This window comes from Phytophthora cinnamomi (assembly GCF_018691715.1).
Source record: "Phytophthora cinnamomi strain GKB4 chromosome Unknown Contig28, whole genome shotgun sequence".
NCBI classification, from domain to species: Eukaryota; Oomycota; class Peronosporomycetes; order Peronosporales; family Peronosporaceae; genus Phytophthora; species Phytophthora cinnamomi.
The window spans coordinates 726,501-741,931 of record NW_027150961.1 but is presented as its reverse complement, the minus strand read 5'-3'; the positions used below and the strand labels follow the sequence as shown (position 1 = coordinate 741,931).

The following is a 15,431-nucleotide window of genomic DNA, read 5'->3' as shown; positions in this document are numbered from 1 at the left end:
ATAAATCTGAAAACTCCTCTATTTAGATGGAGTTTAGCACGAGGATTCCAGCAATATTAACAACTCGATTCTGGAAAAATATTCGCCGCTGCTGCAATTATTCGATTTGGGTATTACGAAATACTCCTCGCATTGCCACGTTTGAGAGGGTTTCGGGCGTGACTTGGGTGAGCATGCGACGGAGCTCGCCAGCGCCGCCGCGATGGACGCGGCCGGCGCAGTTCCTGGTGTACCTGGTGCCGGTGGGCGGCATCCCGCCGGACGTGTTCGCGGGCTACGCGGGGCTGCTGCAGCGCCACGGCGGCGAGCTGCCGCTGCGCAGCCTGACGCGGCCCGGGGGCTACGCGGCCGAGCTGTCTCCGTTCCGCGGGCTGGACTGGGCGGGCGCGGGCGCGCTGCGCTTCCGCTTCGTGTCCACGGCCGAGCGCGTGGACGCCTGCGACGGAGAGGACGCGCACGCGAGCCGCCGCGTGGCGGGCGTGCTGGGCGTGTGCCACAGCCCGTCGCTCACGCTCAGCGGCGGGCTGCGCGCGGCGCACGCGCAGTTCGAGGCGTCGGTGCGGCGCTTCCCGGGGCTGCTGCTGCACAAGCTCTTCGCCTTCGAGCACGCCTTCGAGGACGCCACGGCCGCCGAGTGCGAGGGACTCGGCGACCTCGTCATGTTCCCCGTGCACCACGAGCTGCAGGGCACGGGCGAGTCCACCGTGAGCCTCCACCTGCAGGTCGTCATGGACACGCTGGCCGTCAACGCGCTCATGGCGCTGGAGAGCGCCATCCGCTCCGCCACGTCCAGCGCCGCCGCCGCCACGCCCAGGGCCGCGAGCGGAGGAGACCTGGCCAGCGTCCTGCTGGACGTCAACGTGGAGCCGCAGCAGACGCACGCCATGCAGCAGCAGCAGCAGTCGGTGTCGTCGCCCGTGCTGCTTTCGCGCGACGCCGCGACGTTCGGCTCCGCTGCAAGCCCGACGTTGCGCTCGTCCGGGGCCACAGGCCCGTCGTTCACGTCCATCCCGTCGCCGCTGGCGGCTGGAGTCGCCGCGCTGGACCCGCGCAATCGGCGGCGGAAGCGGCAGTTGGCGCGCAGGGAGAAGCTGCTGGGGGATTACAGCGTGCTGGTGAGCTGCATATCGGACGCCATGGACCACTACACGGTTGCAGTCGAGATGCTGCGAGAGGAAGAGCGGCGCAGCGGCGGCGCGCCGGGCGACGCCTTGTGGCTCGCAGCCGCGCTGGAAGGGCACGTGTTTTGTTTGTATTCCGAGGCGCAGGACAAGTTCTCGACCGAGCTCGTGGAGAAGGCTTCTGAGGCGGTCGCGTTGTACGCGAAAGCGGGCACAGTGGAGCTCGAGAGTCTGCTTATCGAAAACCTCGGGTGGTATTATGCGGCCGTGTCCACCGCGACATTAAGGCGCTCGTCGATGGCAGGGGAAGCTAAAGTCCTGGAGAGCCTTTGGACTAAACGCTTGCTTTGGGATGTACTGGAACGAGGACTCGTGCTGTTCCCGGAGCTCCAGTCGCAGCGCCAGGTAGAGTTCCTGGTTCAAACGAGTCGAATGCTAGAGACTGTGGGCCATCGTCGGCGTGTGGCACTCTTCCTGCATGAAGCTGCTTCCCTTCTGCTGGCACGAAACGCGCCTTCTGTGGATTCTCAATTGAGGTTAGTGTTGTCGCCTTCCAGCGTGACGAAAGGATCTCAACGGCAAAGAGACTTGGAAGCAGCTCTTTTAATCGAACGCGTGGCAGCAGAAAGTCTGGGCATCCAGGGAAAAAATGCTAGGAAAGATGCCTTGCCGTGGGAAGTCACAACACAATATCGGAGAAACAGGAGAAAGAAGGCAGCAGGCTCCGATGATGCATTTGCTGGCGTTCCGGACAACTCGTGGTTGATCATTCGTTTTCACGTTTTAAGGCAGCTCCTGACAATTGCAAGGATGCTCGGAGATGCGTTCCTCGTCGGAACGTACTGTCTTCAGCTACTGGAGATGCTAGTGTGGTGCGATTCAATCGCAGAGCAAGTGGTGGATACCTCGTCACCTGCTATGAGAAAGTCGGGCACCGCACTCTCAACTTTACTTGTGGACCATCTCCAACAGCCTGCTACTTCACTTCGCGTTACCCATGCGCCAACAGATCGTACGACCACGGGGCTCCATGCTAAAGGCGGCGTATATTTTTCTCCACCACCGGGCATTGATACAAGGATCAGGCGGAACTTTATCAACTCTCCTTCTGCTACCATGTCAAACGCGGCAGCATCCCTATCGTCGACGCTGACCAACACACCTCGGATTTTAGCCACACCTCGGCAACAATTTTCCGCCGCTGTGAACGCAATTTCTACGAAGGCATCGCCAGCGTTTACATCATTCTCCCACAATGGGAATATGACGAACCGCGCAGGTGGCGGTGAAGAACACGCGCCTGCTTTACGGGTGGTAGCAAACATGACCGATGGGAGGGAATTTGGTAGTGCAGGAGTGAATGGAGATGCTGGTGGGCTCAAGACCTCCCGAACTTTGGGTGGTTATGACAGTGATAGCGATGGCAGACTTCATATTGGCGTGCAGACCGAAACGATTGCTGTGTGGAACTTGCGTTCGAAGACGGAGATTGCCAAGATTGAACGAAAGCTTCTCAATCTGCTGGAGTCAGACTGCACAGCGCTGCGAGCAAGTGAACAGGTGCAGTTACCCACGTTTCTTCGGGTCGACAAGCTAAAGTTACGCTCAAGTTGCAATTTGCAACATCCATTTCTCTCTCGAGCAACGGCTTTGGGCATGTTCGGTGTGCAATCCGCTTCTAACCAGCAAGCACTGAAGTCGGACTTCTTTTACTCGCCTTTCGAGAAACAGAAGATGATGCGGAAGGCTGCACAACGTGGCGGTAATGAAGAGGACGCGGTTGACGATGCGCCTGCCATGTATGAACGGGGGTTTCCTGTTCACGAGAGAATTGAGCTACAGTTGACGTTGTCCAATCCAACTGGCGCGGCCGTTAAACTCCAGCAGGTGAAAGCGTGGGTGACTTTTGTGGAGGAGGAGAGTGGAGCGGATGCCATGGACACCAATGCGCTCTTAAGAGATGACGCTGTGGAAAGCTACCCCAGCTTTCTCACTCTAGGTCCGTATGAGAAGCGCAAAACGGTGATGCTGGGAGTTCAACCGTTAAGAGTGGGGACTTTCCATGTTCGCGGTTGTTTTATCAAGGCGTTCAACATCACGACATCATTCACGTTGAAAGATCCCGTCACCATCCGCGTCGTTGGCGAGCTGCCGATGGTTTCACTTTCTCTTCGTGAGCACGGCTCCATGGCACTTTCAGAAGGAGAGAAAGCTGTAGCAACTAAACTCTCACCCGCTTCCAATATGCGCATCGTGATGTTTGCCACAGAGACGAAGCGGTGCATGGTTCGAGTGAGGAGCACTGGAAACCAGCAGATCACTCATTACAGGCTCGCAGTGAATGTTCAACATCGGCGTGCAGCGAAAAAGACGTGCGTGATCTTCAACAACTTGCCACCAGCATCCGCTGACACGGTTAGTGCCACCGTTCATACCCCGGCCAATCCAAAAACTAGCTCCGGACAAGTTGAAACGCAGGCTTTATCCTTGCGCTGCAGCAAAATTGTATCATCGCCGCTCCCTCTATGTAGCGGCGACTTCGTTAGCATTCCTTTTGAAGTATTCCTACGAGGAAAGAAGGACCCGGGGGAGCCACTGGAGGACGATATCCAAATAGAGTGGAGTTTTGTATACGCCGACGAAAGTTGCTCAGGTGAAGTTTACTATCGAGAAAGCAAGCTGTCACTGGAGCTCATTTCGCTTCCATCTCTGATGCTTCGATCGGTGGCATTGCTACCATGCAGCGTGGAACAGATTCCAGCTGAGAAGATCGACAGGACGTTGTGTGATAGTGATGCACTATCCACTACAGATCATTTGTACTGCGCTATCATGGTCCACATCGTCAACCCGACAGAAACGACATTTCGCTTCCGGCTGCACCGCGACATGGATGGCAGTGGAGAGGCCATCTGCGAGGCGGAAATCGGTCGGCAATGCTCTCGTCGCTTTGTGGTGGAAGTCCCGCGCTTCCCAGCTTTAGATGAAGAGCAAGGACCAACTAAACTGACAGATATGCTGAATGATTTATTGGAGATGGAGTGGGATACGTACTTTGGGACTCAAGGGCGTCTGCGCTGCGAAGAATACCACCTCGGACCAATTGCCGAACAGGATGAAATGCAGCGAGAATTGGTATTGCCTCCAGTGAGCTTTCAGATCCATTCACCCATTGAAGCTCCCACGTCGCTTGTGGGCGGTAAACCCCAGAATGGAGATATTATCGAGATGAAACAAGGAAGGCATGGTACAGTAGCACTCCACCCGCTGAACTTCTTCCAGGCGACTCACTTGCGTGCCGAGTCCCGAACGCTTCACGCTGCGCTGTTTCAATATGTCCCGATTGATGTTACAATTCAACGGACGTTCAATACTGGTGATGGGGAACAGCAAGTTTCAGGAGTTGAATTGGAGGTGGTAATCACCGAGGAGGGCAATGAAAGAGTCTTTGAGGTGAGTGAACACGTGGTCGTTGTGGGCTTGCTCAAGACTCAAGTCACCTGGAGCGGTCCTACGGAGGAGGCTGTAAAGAATCACGAAGTCCAGTGTATGTTTTTGTCAGAGGGTAATTTCCGAGTCATGGTGTGTGGACGGTTGCTTGACGCAGATAAAAGGAGTGTGGGTGGTGCGGTTTGGAGCCACCAACCAATGCACGTTTGTGTCCGATCGGAAGACGCGATCATCGCGGAGAGGACCGCGAAAACTATTTAAGAGTGTAAATAAAACCCACTCATGCGCTTTGTGCAAGTTGAAGTGAGATCGTCATTCTTCCAGAGTGACGATCCAACTTCAACTTCACGCGATAACAATTTTAGCGTTGGAACGTGCGTTATGTGTGTACTGGTATTTGTGGAGTTCTTTGAGTGGGGGAACTCCAGGGAAGTGAAGAGTGCGTTGCTTGTGAAGCGATATGGTGCGCAACGAGGCAGTCACGAGCGAGTACTTCCAGATCCGCAAGTTGCTCTGGGACGAACTCAAGCTCAACGTGCGCGCGTCAGAAGAAGGCGAGTTGCGAAGCGCTATTGGAAGCCACCTTATCGAAGGAAATGAGGTTAGTTGCCATTGTCCTGGATTGTCTTATGACGTAAAACTAAAGTTTGATGTCGTTGCAGGACTTGCGACAGGAATTGGCGGTGCTGGTCGAAATTCTGACGGAGTTCCAGCAACAGAATGACGATATTCGGGTGGGTAGTTTCCCCGCATGCGGCGTGGGGCTGAAGTGGGCTGACAATGTGGCTGCAGGATGCTTTGGCAAGGCGGCCACACATTCCGGAGCCCCCAGGGCGACCTTTGCTCATAGAGAAACTCAAGCTTTTGGCAGCCGATATGCACGGACCGTCTCGCCAGGTCGCAATTCGGTCTGCCAAGGATTCTGAGGTCTTGGACTATGTTTTGTCAACATCGGATACCTTTAACCCGAGCAGCTACCAGGCGCCAATGACACCCAAGATGGAGGGTGTGTCGCCTCGATCGATCTCAAACGACCCGGTAGATGGTGTTGCCCTTCGACCAGGCACAGCAACCGGATGGCGTCCAACGACGTCAGGTTCTCAGCGACCGGTATCTAGGGGGTCGACAATTTCCGTCTCCTCGATTGCAGCCGTGCTTGACAGCCCTGAGGTTGGAATAACATTTTGGTGCTACTTATTTAGTTGCTGTCTTCTCATTTGCATTACATGTATGCAGGTACATCATCGTCTAAACCTTGACGAGATTGACGCGATTAAAGAGGATCTACGTGAAGCACTAAACGACGAACACCAGCTGCTACTTGAAGACATTGATTTCATTCAGGTACTGGCTTTTGTCGTGGGAGAATAGCCTAAAATCACCATCTAACAAATTATGACCCGAACAACAGGGTTGCCTGGAAATGGAAAAAGATCTCATCGATGATGACCGGAGGAAGGTTACAGCAGTGAAGCCTCCTCCATCGTTGAGCGATCTGCACGATCTCCGCAAAACACTGGAGAAAACGCTAGAGGACCAGGTACAGCTAGCTGTCGCTTGTGCTGACGCGATTAGGTAGCACGTGAATTAACGCGTTTTGCTTGTACACTTTGACATTGTAGGAGGCAGTCGGGCAAATGGAGAGTATACTGAGCAAAGCTACCAAACCCAGCTCGTTTGTTCGGAGTCGAATGTACGCTCACAAGATCCATGGCACTGTTCAGCTAATCATGGAGTGGTAACCTCATCGAAACGATTTTGTTTTGTGTAGCTTCATGCCGGTGCCTCCTATGGAGCCTCCGTCTTCTGCACCTCAGTCACGAGGTGATTCACCAGCACCATCACGTCGCCCAGGCCTTGCTTCTATCAGTTCCTCATCTTCCTCGTCCTTATCGCGGACTGGATCAACAACAAGAGTGCTCAAAATTCGACACCTTGTACAGGAGTCTCGAGATGAACCTTATTTATCGTAATACAAGTCGTGAAGAACAATAGCATGCTGTCCAGGCGTTTATATTAAATTGTTCTGCGTCGTAAGTGTGGCTATCTCTTCGAGGCAACTTGTGCTTTTTGTTGTACATGCGAACTGTCACTCTTCGTCGACAGAGTGAAGCCCAATCTCAGTGAATTCCAGATTGTTGTCAGCTTCCTTGCGATCGGCTCCTTTCAACTTCGATGCCGATAAAGCAACTGCTGGTCGAGAAGGACGCAGCGTCGGTCCGTCGAAAGCCTCGTCAATAAATTTTGCTGGGTTGGATCGGCCACGGTCCAGAACCTCCTTCATGATCAGCGGGATGTCATCAAATCGAGATTGGATCGCGTCGTGGAGGTGTGAGGTCAGCGCGACATACAACTACGATGAAGAGAACATACATACATACGCTGTGATTAGTAAGGACCAAATGCTTGCAATAAAAAAAGAAGACTTACCCGATTCATGCCAGATAACACGCTTGCATGCTTGTTGCATTCCGGATAAAGGACCCCATTTCGTAGCGCCACAACGCACTGTAGCGTGATGTTGATGAGCACACAAGCAAAAGGAAAGTGACGTGTCGGGTGCTGTGACAGTCCGTGGAAGCGATGCGCCAGATCTGGGTAGGTGTCCACCAAGTATAGGATTTGAAGCAGCGAGAGCACTCCGCACCCGCGCAAGTCCGTGGAGGGGTCCGTGCCCTGGAAACCAATATCTTCCCAATGTCTGCCGATGAGAAGAACATCGCGAGGGCTTTTCGTGATCTTCCTGTAGATAGTCTGCAGTATCCCTACCACCACATCGTTGTGAGCGTCGAATGCAGTAGCAGCGATGCAAAACACGCGATCGCGCTCCTCAATTGCTCCAGCAAATGTAAGCCGAGGGCGTGACAAACAAGTCAAGCATGATCCACGCGGGAAATCCTCAGATACAATAATGTCTCGGTGCTGCATGACATCGGGTGTCTCCGCATAGTAGCCCGCTGCCTCAGCGTATGATATCTGTGAAACCGACACTGTTGTCTCCGGACTGTTGTTGGTCTTAACTGTCGATCCTGACCCCGACGTTTCTTGGGTTTGTCGATGCTGTACCAGTTTAATCTCTCTCCACTCGGATGCCTCATCAGCATCGCTTTTCTCAGTTATTGTATTCACGTCTTCAGCGTTGTCGTCAACAACGTTGACGTTGTCAGAACTTCCGCGATTATCCTCGGTATCATCATCATCATCACCATCAGCTTCCTCTGCTATAGTTTCTGTTGCTCCTTGGGTTTGGCTGAAGATACGCCCCATAACGGACATTGACCGACCGATTTCTGGAGCTTCCGTCTTTTTCACAGCATCAATGTTCTCGTTCTCATCCATCAAAACTTCTTGATCTCCCAGACCTCGTTTGTAAATGCTGTGCAACTCCGTCAACGATAGCGCGTCGGGTTCTACGGCAGCTTCAGCCGATCGTCCTGTTGTCGAGTCGGCGTTAGCAGCCTCCATTGCTTTGTTGCTTTCAATGAGTCTTTTTTCTTCATCAGTAGCACGTTTGAGTTCTTTCAGGAGTTCCTCCTCCTCCTTCCGCTTCTGAGCCTCTAGCGACTCTCTCCATGCTCTGAGTTCATCTTCCGATAACGCATCCAATTCTGCAGCAGGCTTGATGTCAAATGCGAATTCGTCTTCATCCGCACTAGTAGCGATATCACCATGCTTAGTAGGACTAGTGCTAGCTGCAGCTGCTACCGAAAACGACAGATCGTTTGTCAGTTCCATCTCGTTTTCGAACTCGCGTTCATCAGGGAAGGCTGGACCACTAGGTAGTGAGTAGCCACCTTCATCCGCGGTCGCGTGAGGCTCGTCGGCTTTCTTGCGCATACTCTGGTACGAAATACCAAAAGTAGCGTCGGCGCTGAGTTTACCTGCATTGGCTCCACCCGCCATTTTATGGATATCGGAGAAGGGGCTACTAGGCTCCAGCGTCGTGACACGCGCAACTCGAACCTCCTCTCCAAAAGAAAGATCGATGGCGCTAGTATCGTTGTTGATGCTGGGTAGTGCCTTCAAAAGTGTGTTTTCCTCCTCAACTGCGGCGGCAGCCGCTTTAAGTGTTGGCTCAACTGAAAGTGCGCGTTTCTCCATCCGCTGTTTCTCCTCAATTTCAAGAGTGCTAACCACGGCTGCATCAACCTCCAGGACATCTTCGTCGTCCTCATCTGGATCATTCAACTGCAGCGGAGGTGGCAAAGGTGCACTCTCGTCATCTTCTTCGCCGTGGGAGTCATCTGAATCATCATTTTCGTCTTCCACGGGATTCATGGAACCAACGATGACAGGGATAGCTGTGGGTGCTGGCGGAGGTACAACGGGAGGGTCTGAATACGCCTCCCCAACTTCGCTGACAGCTTCGCGAACTGGAAGAGCGGGCGGTATATTTTCCTCTGCTTCAATTGTAGCGTCAGTGCCATCATCCGCGTTTTGTCCCGTTTCATCCGAACTTGGAGAGGCAACCACAGCATCAAGTATGTGGGTCACCACGACAGCCTCGTTGGTATCATCTTCCTTAGCATCTTCAACTTGCTCTGATGCATCCGATGTTGGATCGAGCATTGCAGCATCAACTGTTTCAGTCACCAGAGCAGCCTCTTCTCCTTCGTTGCTTTGGATAGTAGCTTCTGTCGAAGGCTCAGCCTCAGCTACAGCACCCGATATACCGTCGTCTTCCTCCTCTGCGGTGGTATGTGGAAGTGCTGTCTGGTCTTGTGTCGGAAGTACTGCTTCGTTCTCTTCCATATTTTGCGATAGGTGTTCCTGGTCTTCCTCTTCATCACCAATCTCGTCTTCTGCGTCTGTTGCGAGGTCGAGGACAGCTTGGACCACATCTTCACCGGAAATTGGTGAGGTTTGCTCTGCGAGAGTTGGCTCTTGGGAAACCGGTTCACTGTCTTCTTCGGCGATATTTTCCTCCGAATGAATCGTGGGAACGATTTCCGCAACTGTGCGCTCGTCTAAAGTTCACACAGTCGTATCGCCATCAGCTCATAAAAAGAGGACTAGCCTGAACAATCACAGCACAACGCACCAGCCCCGGAGAGCTGCGGCGAAGATGTCGATGCTGTGTCGTGAAACTCGTCTACGTTGTCACCTAGCGCATCATCATCTTCATATTTGAATTTGAACACCAAAAACACACGAAGTCGTCAGTATCTTGCAAGCGAAACCTTCTGCCGCTTTTCCAACCTTCGAGATCCGTCACAGCGTCCAGCTGGCTCAGTATGTTGTCCGTGGTCATATCCCCCAAGCCTGTCGATGCAATTTCGTATTAAGGCCTCGATGCAACGGACAGACCGCAGCAACTCGCACCTTCCCCGTCGTGCTCCGGGTCCGCGTCGAAGAACGCCTCTGCGTCTGCAGCAGCAGCAGCAGCAACAGCGAGTCCTCAGCACCTAGAGAACGCCCAGTAACTCGCAGACAAATGGGCCCAAACCTTCGAACGTGTCCCCGTCGCCCACTCCGTCCACGTCGTGCAGCAGGTCTACAGCACGCAGCAAAAATGGGTCACCCAGCGTCCACCTGCACTTCAACGTGCCCCATAACCGTCTCTCTCACCATCCAGCACATCCACGTCCGACGGAGCGCCAGCGGCCATCGCTCTAGCTGTTGCTTCCTGGTATGAAAAGTCTGCTCCCTTTCTCGCTCCTGTCCTGGGCGCCTTGCTCTCAATTGCTCGGCCCAAGGTCTCCGCGAAAACTGCAACGGCCTGCCTGCACCGCTTCAAGCGCCGCCAATTTTGGACCAATGGCGTCCGCTCGCAGTTCCGTGTTTCCACCAATGGCAGCACTTCGAGTTATTATGCGGGCCAAGGCGGCGCTGGCGCTGCAGGAGGCGGGCGTGGTGCTCTCGTGCTTCGTGCGCTTCGGCGGCGCGGCCTTCTGCCTCATGCAGGCGGCCGACACCATCAAGTGCGTGGGCCCGTCCATGCTGCCCACGCTCAACCGCGACGGGGACATTGTGCTGCTGGACAAGCTCTCGCCCAGGCTCTGGCGGCTGCGGCCGGGCGAGGTGGTGATCGCCAGGTCCGTGTCCAACCCGCGCCAGACCGTGTGCAAGCGCATCGTGGCGCAGGAGGGCGACACGGTGTGCGTCAAGCCGCGCTACTCGTCGTCCGAGGTCGAGTTCCACAAGATCCCCAAGGGCCACGTGTGGCTCGAGGGCGACAACAAGCACGACTCGCACGACTCGCGCTACTACGGCCCCGTGCCGTACTCGATGCTGCAGGGCCGCGTGGTCATGAGGGTGAGCTGACTGGCTAGCTGGCAGGCTGTGGCTGCGGCTGCAACTGCGGGGGAGGGAGGTGCTAACGTTTCGACTTGTGCCGTGTGCTGCTGACAGATCTGGCCGCTCAACCAATGCAAATGGATGAAGAAGGAGGTCTCACCGCAGGCGTTCCGAGAGAGATAGGTAGATGATGCGTGTAAGGGCTCGCTTTAAAATTGGCTCGGCCGATACACTCGCCGCGAGTCGGTATCGTCGATGCGTATGCGCACAATTTCGAGTTGGTTACCAGGCTCTAGCAGTGTTTCGTGCTGACATGTAGTTCCAGCGCGCAATGCGTGCTGGTCGGGTTCGTTTGGTAGGTTGATCGGCAGGGTCAAAGCATCGGCGTTTTAGCGTAGCCGCTTTCTAGACTTTAAAACGGTCGAGATAATGGCATCGCTCGGAACCAAGGATGGTGTGGGTGTTTTGCAGCAGCGTGACTGCAGTTACGATCGCACCAAACGCGAACAGCGTGACGCTGCCCGTGTTTTCTCGGGATGAGAGCGGTGTTGGACACTAGCAACGTGAACGCCGTTGGGCCACAAACGCCCAACAACTGTTGCCACAGCCTACGATCGTTTATGCGGTACCTGGTTACCTACCTACCTACAACCACGTAATAGTGAGGTCAAGGATCCAAACCAAACTGCTACAAATTTGCAATGGCGTACACCTTTGAGGGTATTGACGCTCGCGGGTTTGTATGCGTTGCTCTCTTGCTAGTTCTCACCGTAGTATACCTCGTACAAGTGGGTGAAAACTTCCCAAGAGGTGGTGCCTGACTTCAACTACTACGGTTCGCCACGCCAGACAGCTTGCGTGTTCTGCTGCACGGTATAACGTGTCCAGCGCTCTGTCGTCCAAACGTTCGATAGTTTACCGCGCCCGCCTCATCAATCCTGGTAAGCTTGCTTCACGTTACAGCTGCAAACTTACCACCGGACAGACCTGTGCTCCTGGTTGGTCGCATGGCGAGTGCCTTTCCGTCTTCAGTCCGGCTCAATCGTGGCCAAATAAAGTCGCTTGATCCCAGCTTTCCAAACAATCCCGTCTATTCTGGCCGCGCCCCACCCACCACCACTACAACACATTTGCATTTGCCAACTCCGCGACAAGCTCCACAACAAGCAGAAAGCTTCCGTCTACCCAGCATGGGTTTCTTCAATGAACAAGTGGGCGTCAAGGTGCCGCAAGTGACCATCTACTTCTGGATCATCAAGGTGCTGGCCACCACCGTCGGGGAGACGTTCGCCGACTTCCTCAACGGCAATGTCGGTCTCGGTCTTGGCGGGACCTCCGGCGTCATGCTCGTCATCCTTTTGGCCTCTCTCGCAGCGCAGATGAAGCTCGACTTCTACTTCGCGCCGCTCTACTGGTTTGTCATTGTCGCAATCAGTACCGTCGGCACGCTGCTCAGCGATAACCTCACTGACAATCTCAATGTCCCGCTATCGGTGACGACCCCTATCTTCTTGGCGCTGCTGGTGATCGTCTTTTGCTCATGGTACCGCGTTGAGAGGAACCTGTCGATCCACAGCATTTTCACGCGTCGCCGTGAAGCTTGGTACTGGCTGGCTGTGCTGGTTACGTTCGCGCTGGGCACTTCAGCGGGAGACCTTATCGCGGAGCAGCTTAACGTGGGCTACGGTAACTCGCTGGTGCTCTTTGCGGGCTGCATCGTCTTCGTCGCGCTGCTGTGGTGGTTCAAGGTGGTCAACGGTGTCTTCGGTTTCTGGGCGGTGTACGTGCTCACTCGGCCGCTGGGGGCTTCGCTCGGAGACTTGATGTCACAAAACCCAGCCGACTCTGTGAACACGGGCTCAGGATCCAGCTCAGGGTCGTCATCGCTTTCGTCTTCGGCTTCAGCGTCGACGGCAGGTTCTGCTGCTGTCCAGGACCTTCCTTCGGGCTGGAAGGCAGGGCTCAACCTCGGCACGACGGTCACGAGCATGATCTTCCTCGGTCTCATCGCCGTGTTGGTGATCTTTTTGACAATCACAAAGAAAGACACGCTCAAGGTGGAGCCCGTGCATGCGGATATTGAAAAGGGCGAACACGCGGAGCCGACATCCACAGCTTCAGTCCAGCACGAATTTGCAATGCTACCCGACAACGCTCGCCGCTAAGGTTGCAACGCTTTTCTACGTTGTACTTCGCAGTCAAACCTTATGGACGAGCCAGTAGATAGCTCCTGGCGATGGAGCTATGGACAACAGTACAGTAGTGCCGCTAATGCATTTCATCTTGAAATTTTTTACCATGTAATTTTCATGCGCGAATTGAAGTCGATCATGACACACGTCACAGACGGTTCCCATTGGCTGATGGGGATGTTGAGTTTTTGGCAGTTAGCAAAAATACCGCAGACCAGGCCACTACGGCATCCTTATGGCGCAGTGCACCCATGACCAGCTTTGCCTGACCTCATCGAGCCACGCGCAAGCAGCAGGCTACGTGCGTCGGATCCATCGGCAGCTAGTAGCAGCGACGCGTCCTTCCGGTCGGGCGCCCAAGTCTAAATCGCTGGACAGTGCAGTCCCCGACGCCTCAACGTTCCCTGCTCCACTAGTGCTACCGGGCGACGACTTGTCGTGCGATCCGAAGTACGACGCCCAGAGCCTCAAGTCTTGGTTGCAAGAATCGGAGAGGAACTCAGTCACGGACGAGAGGAAGACGCTGTATGTCGTGCCTGTTCCATCAATTACTGCTATGGTCAAATACATGAAGGAGTGGGTTCAACCCAAATTCCCGACTCGCTTTGCTGACGCGAAGAAAAATCCGATTCCTAGACCGGATGTGAAAGAGCTGGTAAAGTATCTTGCGGCGTTCTATACCAACCTTCTTGTAAAGTTGCTGTCCAAGCCCAAGCTCCAGTTCACGTCGTGGGACGACGACCGACCTGCCAAGAAGCGGTCGAAAGTTTCGTACGTCGCGCTCTCCATCGGCACCGAAGCTATTCGCATCAGCGCGCGTCCATCTAGTGACGGGAGATTTGGTGGTCAACTCAACCTGGAGGACGTACTAGATGCCGCTATTGCTCTGCTCCCGCCGGATGCTTATGCGCTGCTGCTTCTTGTCGACCATGACTTGTACGAAGAGGAGGATAACGATTTCTGTTGCGGACGTGCGTACGGTGGGAGCCGCGTGGCGGTTGTCTCGTCAGCTCGGTATAATCCTGCATTAGATGCTCTCCAAGAAGTTGAAGTGAAGCACGCCTGGCCGGCGTCACACTGCCAGGGGTACGTTGATACGTGTGTTCGAAATGCCGACGACAGTGGAGCGCCATCCAGGAAGAAAGTCAAAACGGCAGCGAAGAAGGAGACAGCAATTCCGATCTCGCCCTCAGCGATGCAGGCTGCTGTTAGAGCGTTTGCGTCTGTTCCTGCATCGGCTCAATCCGATAGTGCGTTGTGGTTAGCTCGCTTTTGCCGAACCGCGTCACACGAGCTCGGACATTGCTTTGGGATAGATCACTGCGTCTACTACGCCTGCTCCATGCAGGGATCGGCTGGTTTGAGTGAGGACGCACGTCAGCCGCCATACCTCTGCCCTGTAGATCTCTCCAAGATTCTGCATGCCACCGGCGCAGATCCAAGTGAGCGCTACAGGGCATTGCTGGAGTTCTGTGAGCGCTTCGAGAGCCAAGACCGAACGTTTGCGGCCTTTTCAGCGTGGCTCAGACATAGACTCTTGATAGTCTCAGACGGATCGATCGACTGAGTTCGCTGAGGTGGCATGTTGGAGAACGTGTAGGGTTTTGGCTAAGCAAGCTAGCACTGTTCAACAACAATTATTGTTTTCCGTTCAATACTTCAATACATTAATTGTTTACTAAGCGATTCACGACAATTATTTCTTATAAAACAAAAATTGTTTGCAAATAATTGCACACACGACGGCGATGAAGTTGGTGCAGCTGGCGGAGCTAGCGCGCAACGGCGTGCTCATTGTGGGCTGGGCGGCCATGACCAAGGAGTATCTCTTCGACGTCAGCTACGGCATCGGCGTGTCCATGAGCCCCACGATCCCTGACGGCTCCTTCATCTTCGTGGAGCGACTGTCGCGACGGTGGCGTAGCTGGGATCGCGGGGACCTGGTGCAGCTCCGCTCGCCCACGCGACGCCAAGGCGAGACTATCACCAAGCGAATCTTGGCACTGGTAATGTGGCACTTCGGCGGAATCATAGCGGGCGATAAGACGCAGTCTGGTTAACGACGATGTACTCGACTTTATACAGGAGGGGGACGTGGTGGAGCTGCAGCCGCGCTTCGATCAAGAACGCAAGGGCAAGATCACGGTCCCCAAGGGCCACGTGTGGGTGGAAGGAGACAACCCCACGTGCTCCGTGGACTCAAGGCATTTTGGCGCGGTGCCCATTGCCCTACTGGTCGGAAGACCGTTTTTGATTGTAAGTTTGTAGTGCAGAAGCTGTTTGGGGTGGAAAAGGCTAACTGGTGAGTGTTGTTGTCCACAGATCTAATGCACGCAAGAACAAGTGAAAGAGTTCAAGGAGGTGGATTATACACTTTGGCTCACACTGTGTGAGCAGCAAAACACTGACAAGCAGATGTACGCGCACAAAC

The 15,431-nt window shown here is 54.4% G+C and overlaps 6 protein-coding genes across 6 annotated transcripts; 5 read left to right on the top strand and 1 right to left on the bottom strand.

The window, feature by feature from the left end:
* Window positions 1-173: 173 nt before the first annotated feature.
* IUM83_14581 (Targeting complex (TRAPP) subunit) lies at window positions 174-6,528 on the top strand (the record flags this gene model as incomplete). The annotated part of the gene is made up of 10 exons (XM_067939337.1): window positions 174-1,526; window positions 2,808-4,668; window positions 5,051-5,172; window positions 5,234-5,305; window positions 5,364-5,741; window positions 5,808-5,915; window positions 5,983-6,111; window positions 6,194-6,264; window positions 6,343-6,395; window positions 6,515-6,528. The coding sequence occupies 10 exons, from the start codon at window positions 174-176 to the stop codon at window positions 6,526-6,528; spliced, it is 4,161 nt and encodes a 1,386-aa protein (XP_067793484.1).
* A 132-nt stretch (window positions 6,529-6,660) lies between these two features.
* On the bottom strand, window positions 6,661-10,179 carry IUM83_14580 (ELMO domain-containing protein 3; the record flags this gene model as incomplete). The annotated part of the gene is made up of 8 exons (XM_067939336.1): window positions 6,661-6,924; window positions 7,002-8,272; window positions 8,366-9,538; window positions 9,613-9,690; window positions 9,771-9,833; window positions 9,894-9,938; window positions 10,018-10,065; window positions 10,140-10,179. The coding sequence occupies 8 exons, from the start codon at window positions 10,177-10,179 to the stop codon at window positions 6,661-6,663; spliced, it is 2,982 nt and encodes a 993-aa protein (XP_067793579.1).
* A 149-nt stretch (window positions 10,180-10,328) lies between these two features.
* On the top strand, window positions 10,329-10,991 carry IUM83_14579 (signal peptidase I; the record flags this gene model as incomplete). The annotated part of the gene is made up of 2 exons (XM_067939335.1): window positions 10,329-10,826; window positions 10,923-10,991. The coding sequence occupies 2 exons, from the start codon at window positions 10,329-10,331 to the stop codon at window positions 10,989-10,991; spliced, it is 567 nt and encodes a 188-aa protein (XP_067793558.1).
* A 1,007-nt stretch (window positions 10,992-11,998) lies between these two features.
* On the top strand, window positions 11,999-12,973 carry IUM83_14578 (Membrane protein; the record flags this gene model as incomplete). Its single annotated transcript, XM_067939334.1, has 1 exon — window positions 11,999-12,973. One exon carries the CDS (start codon window positions 11,999-12,001, stop codon window positions 12,971-12,973), a length of 975 nt encoding a protein of 324 aa, XP_067793559.1.
* Window positions 12,974-13,235: 262 nt separating this feature from the next.
* IUM83_14577 (uncharacterized protein) lies at window positions 13,236-14,020 on the top strand (the record flags this gene model as incomplete). The annotated part of the gene is made up of 2 exons (XM_067939333.1): window positions 13,236-13,936; window positions 14,011-14,020. The coding sequence occupies 2 exons, from the start codon at window positions 13,236-13,238 to the stop codon at window positions 14,018-14,020; spliced, it is 711 nt and encodes a 236-aa protein (XP_067793550.1).
* A 728-nt stretch (window positions 14,021-14,748) lies between these two features.
* IUM83_14576 (signal peptidase I) lies at window positions 14,749-15,328 on the top strand (the record flags this gene model as incomplete). Its single annotated transcript, XM_067939332.1, has 3 exons — window positions 14,749-15,006; window positions 15,086-15,256; window positions 15,323-15,328. 3 exons carry the CDS (start codon window positions 14,749-14,751, stop codon window positions 15,326-15,328), a joined length of 435 nt encoding a protein of 144 aa, XP_067793551.1.
* Window positions 15,329-15,431: the final 103 nt, after the last annotated feature.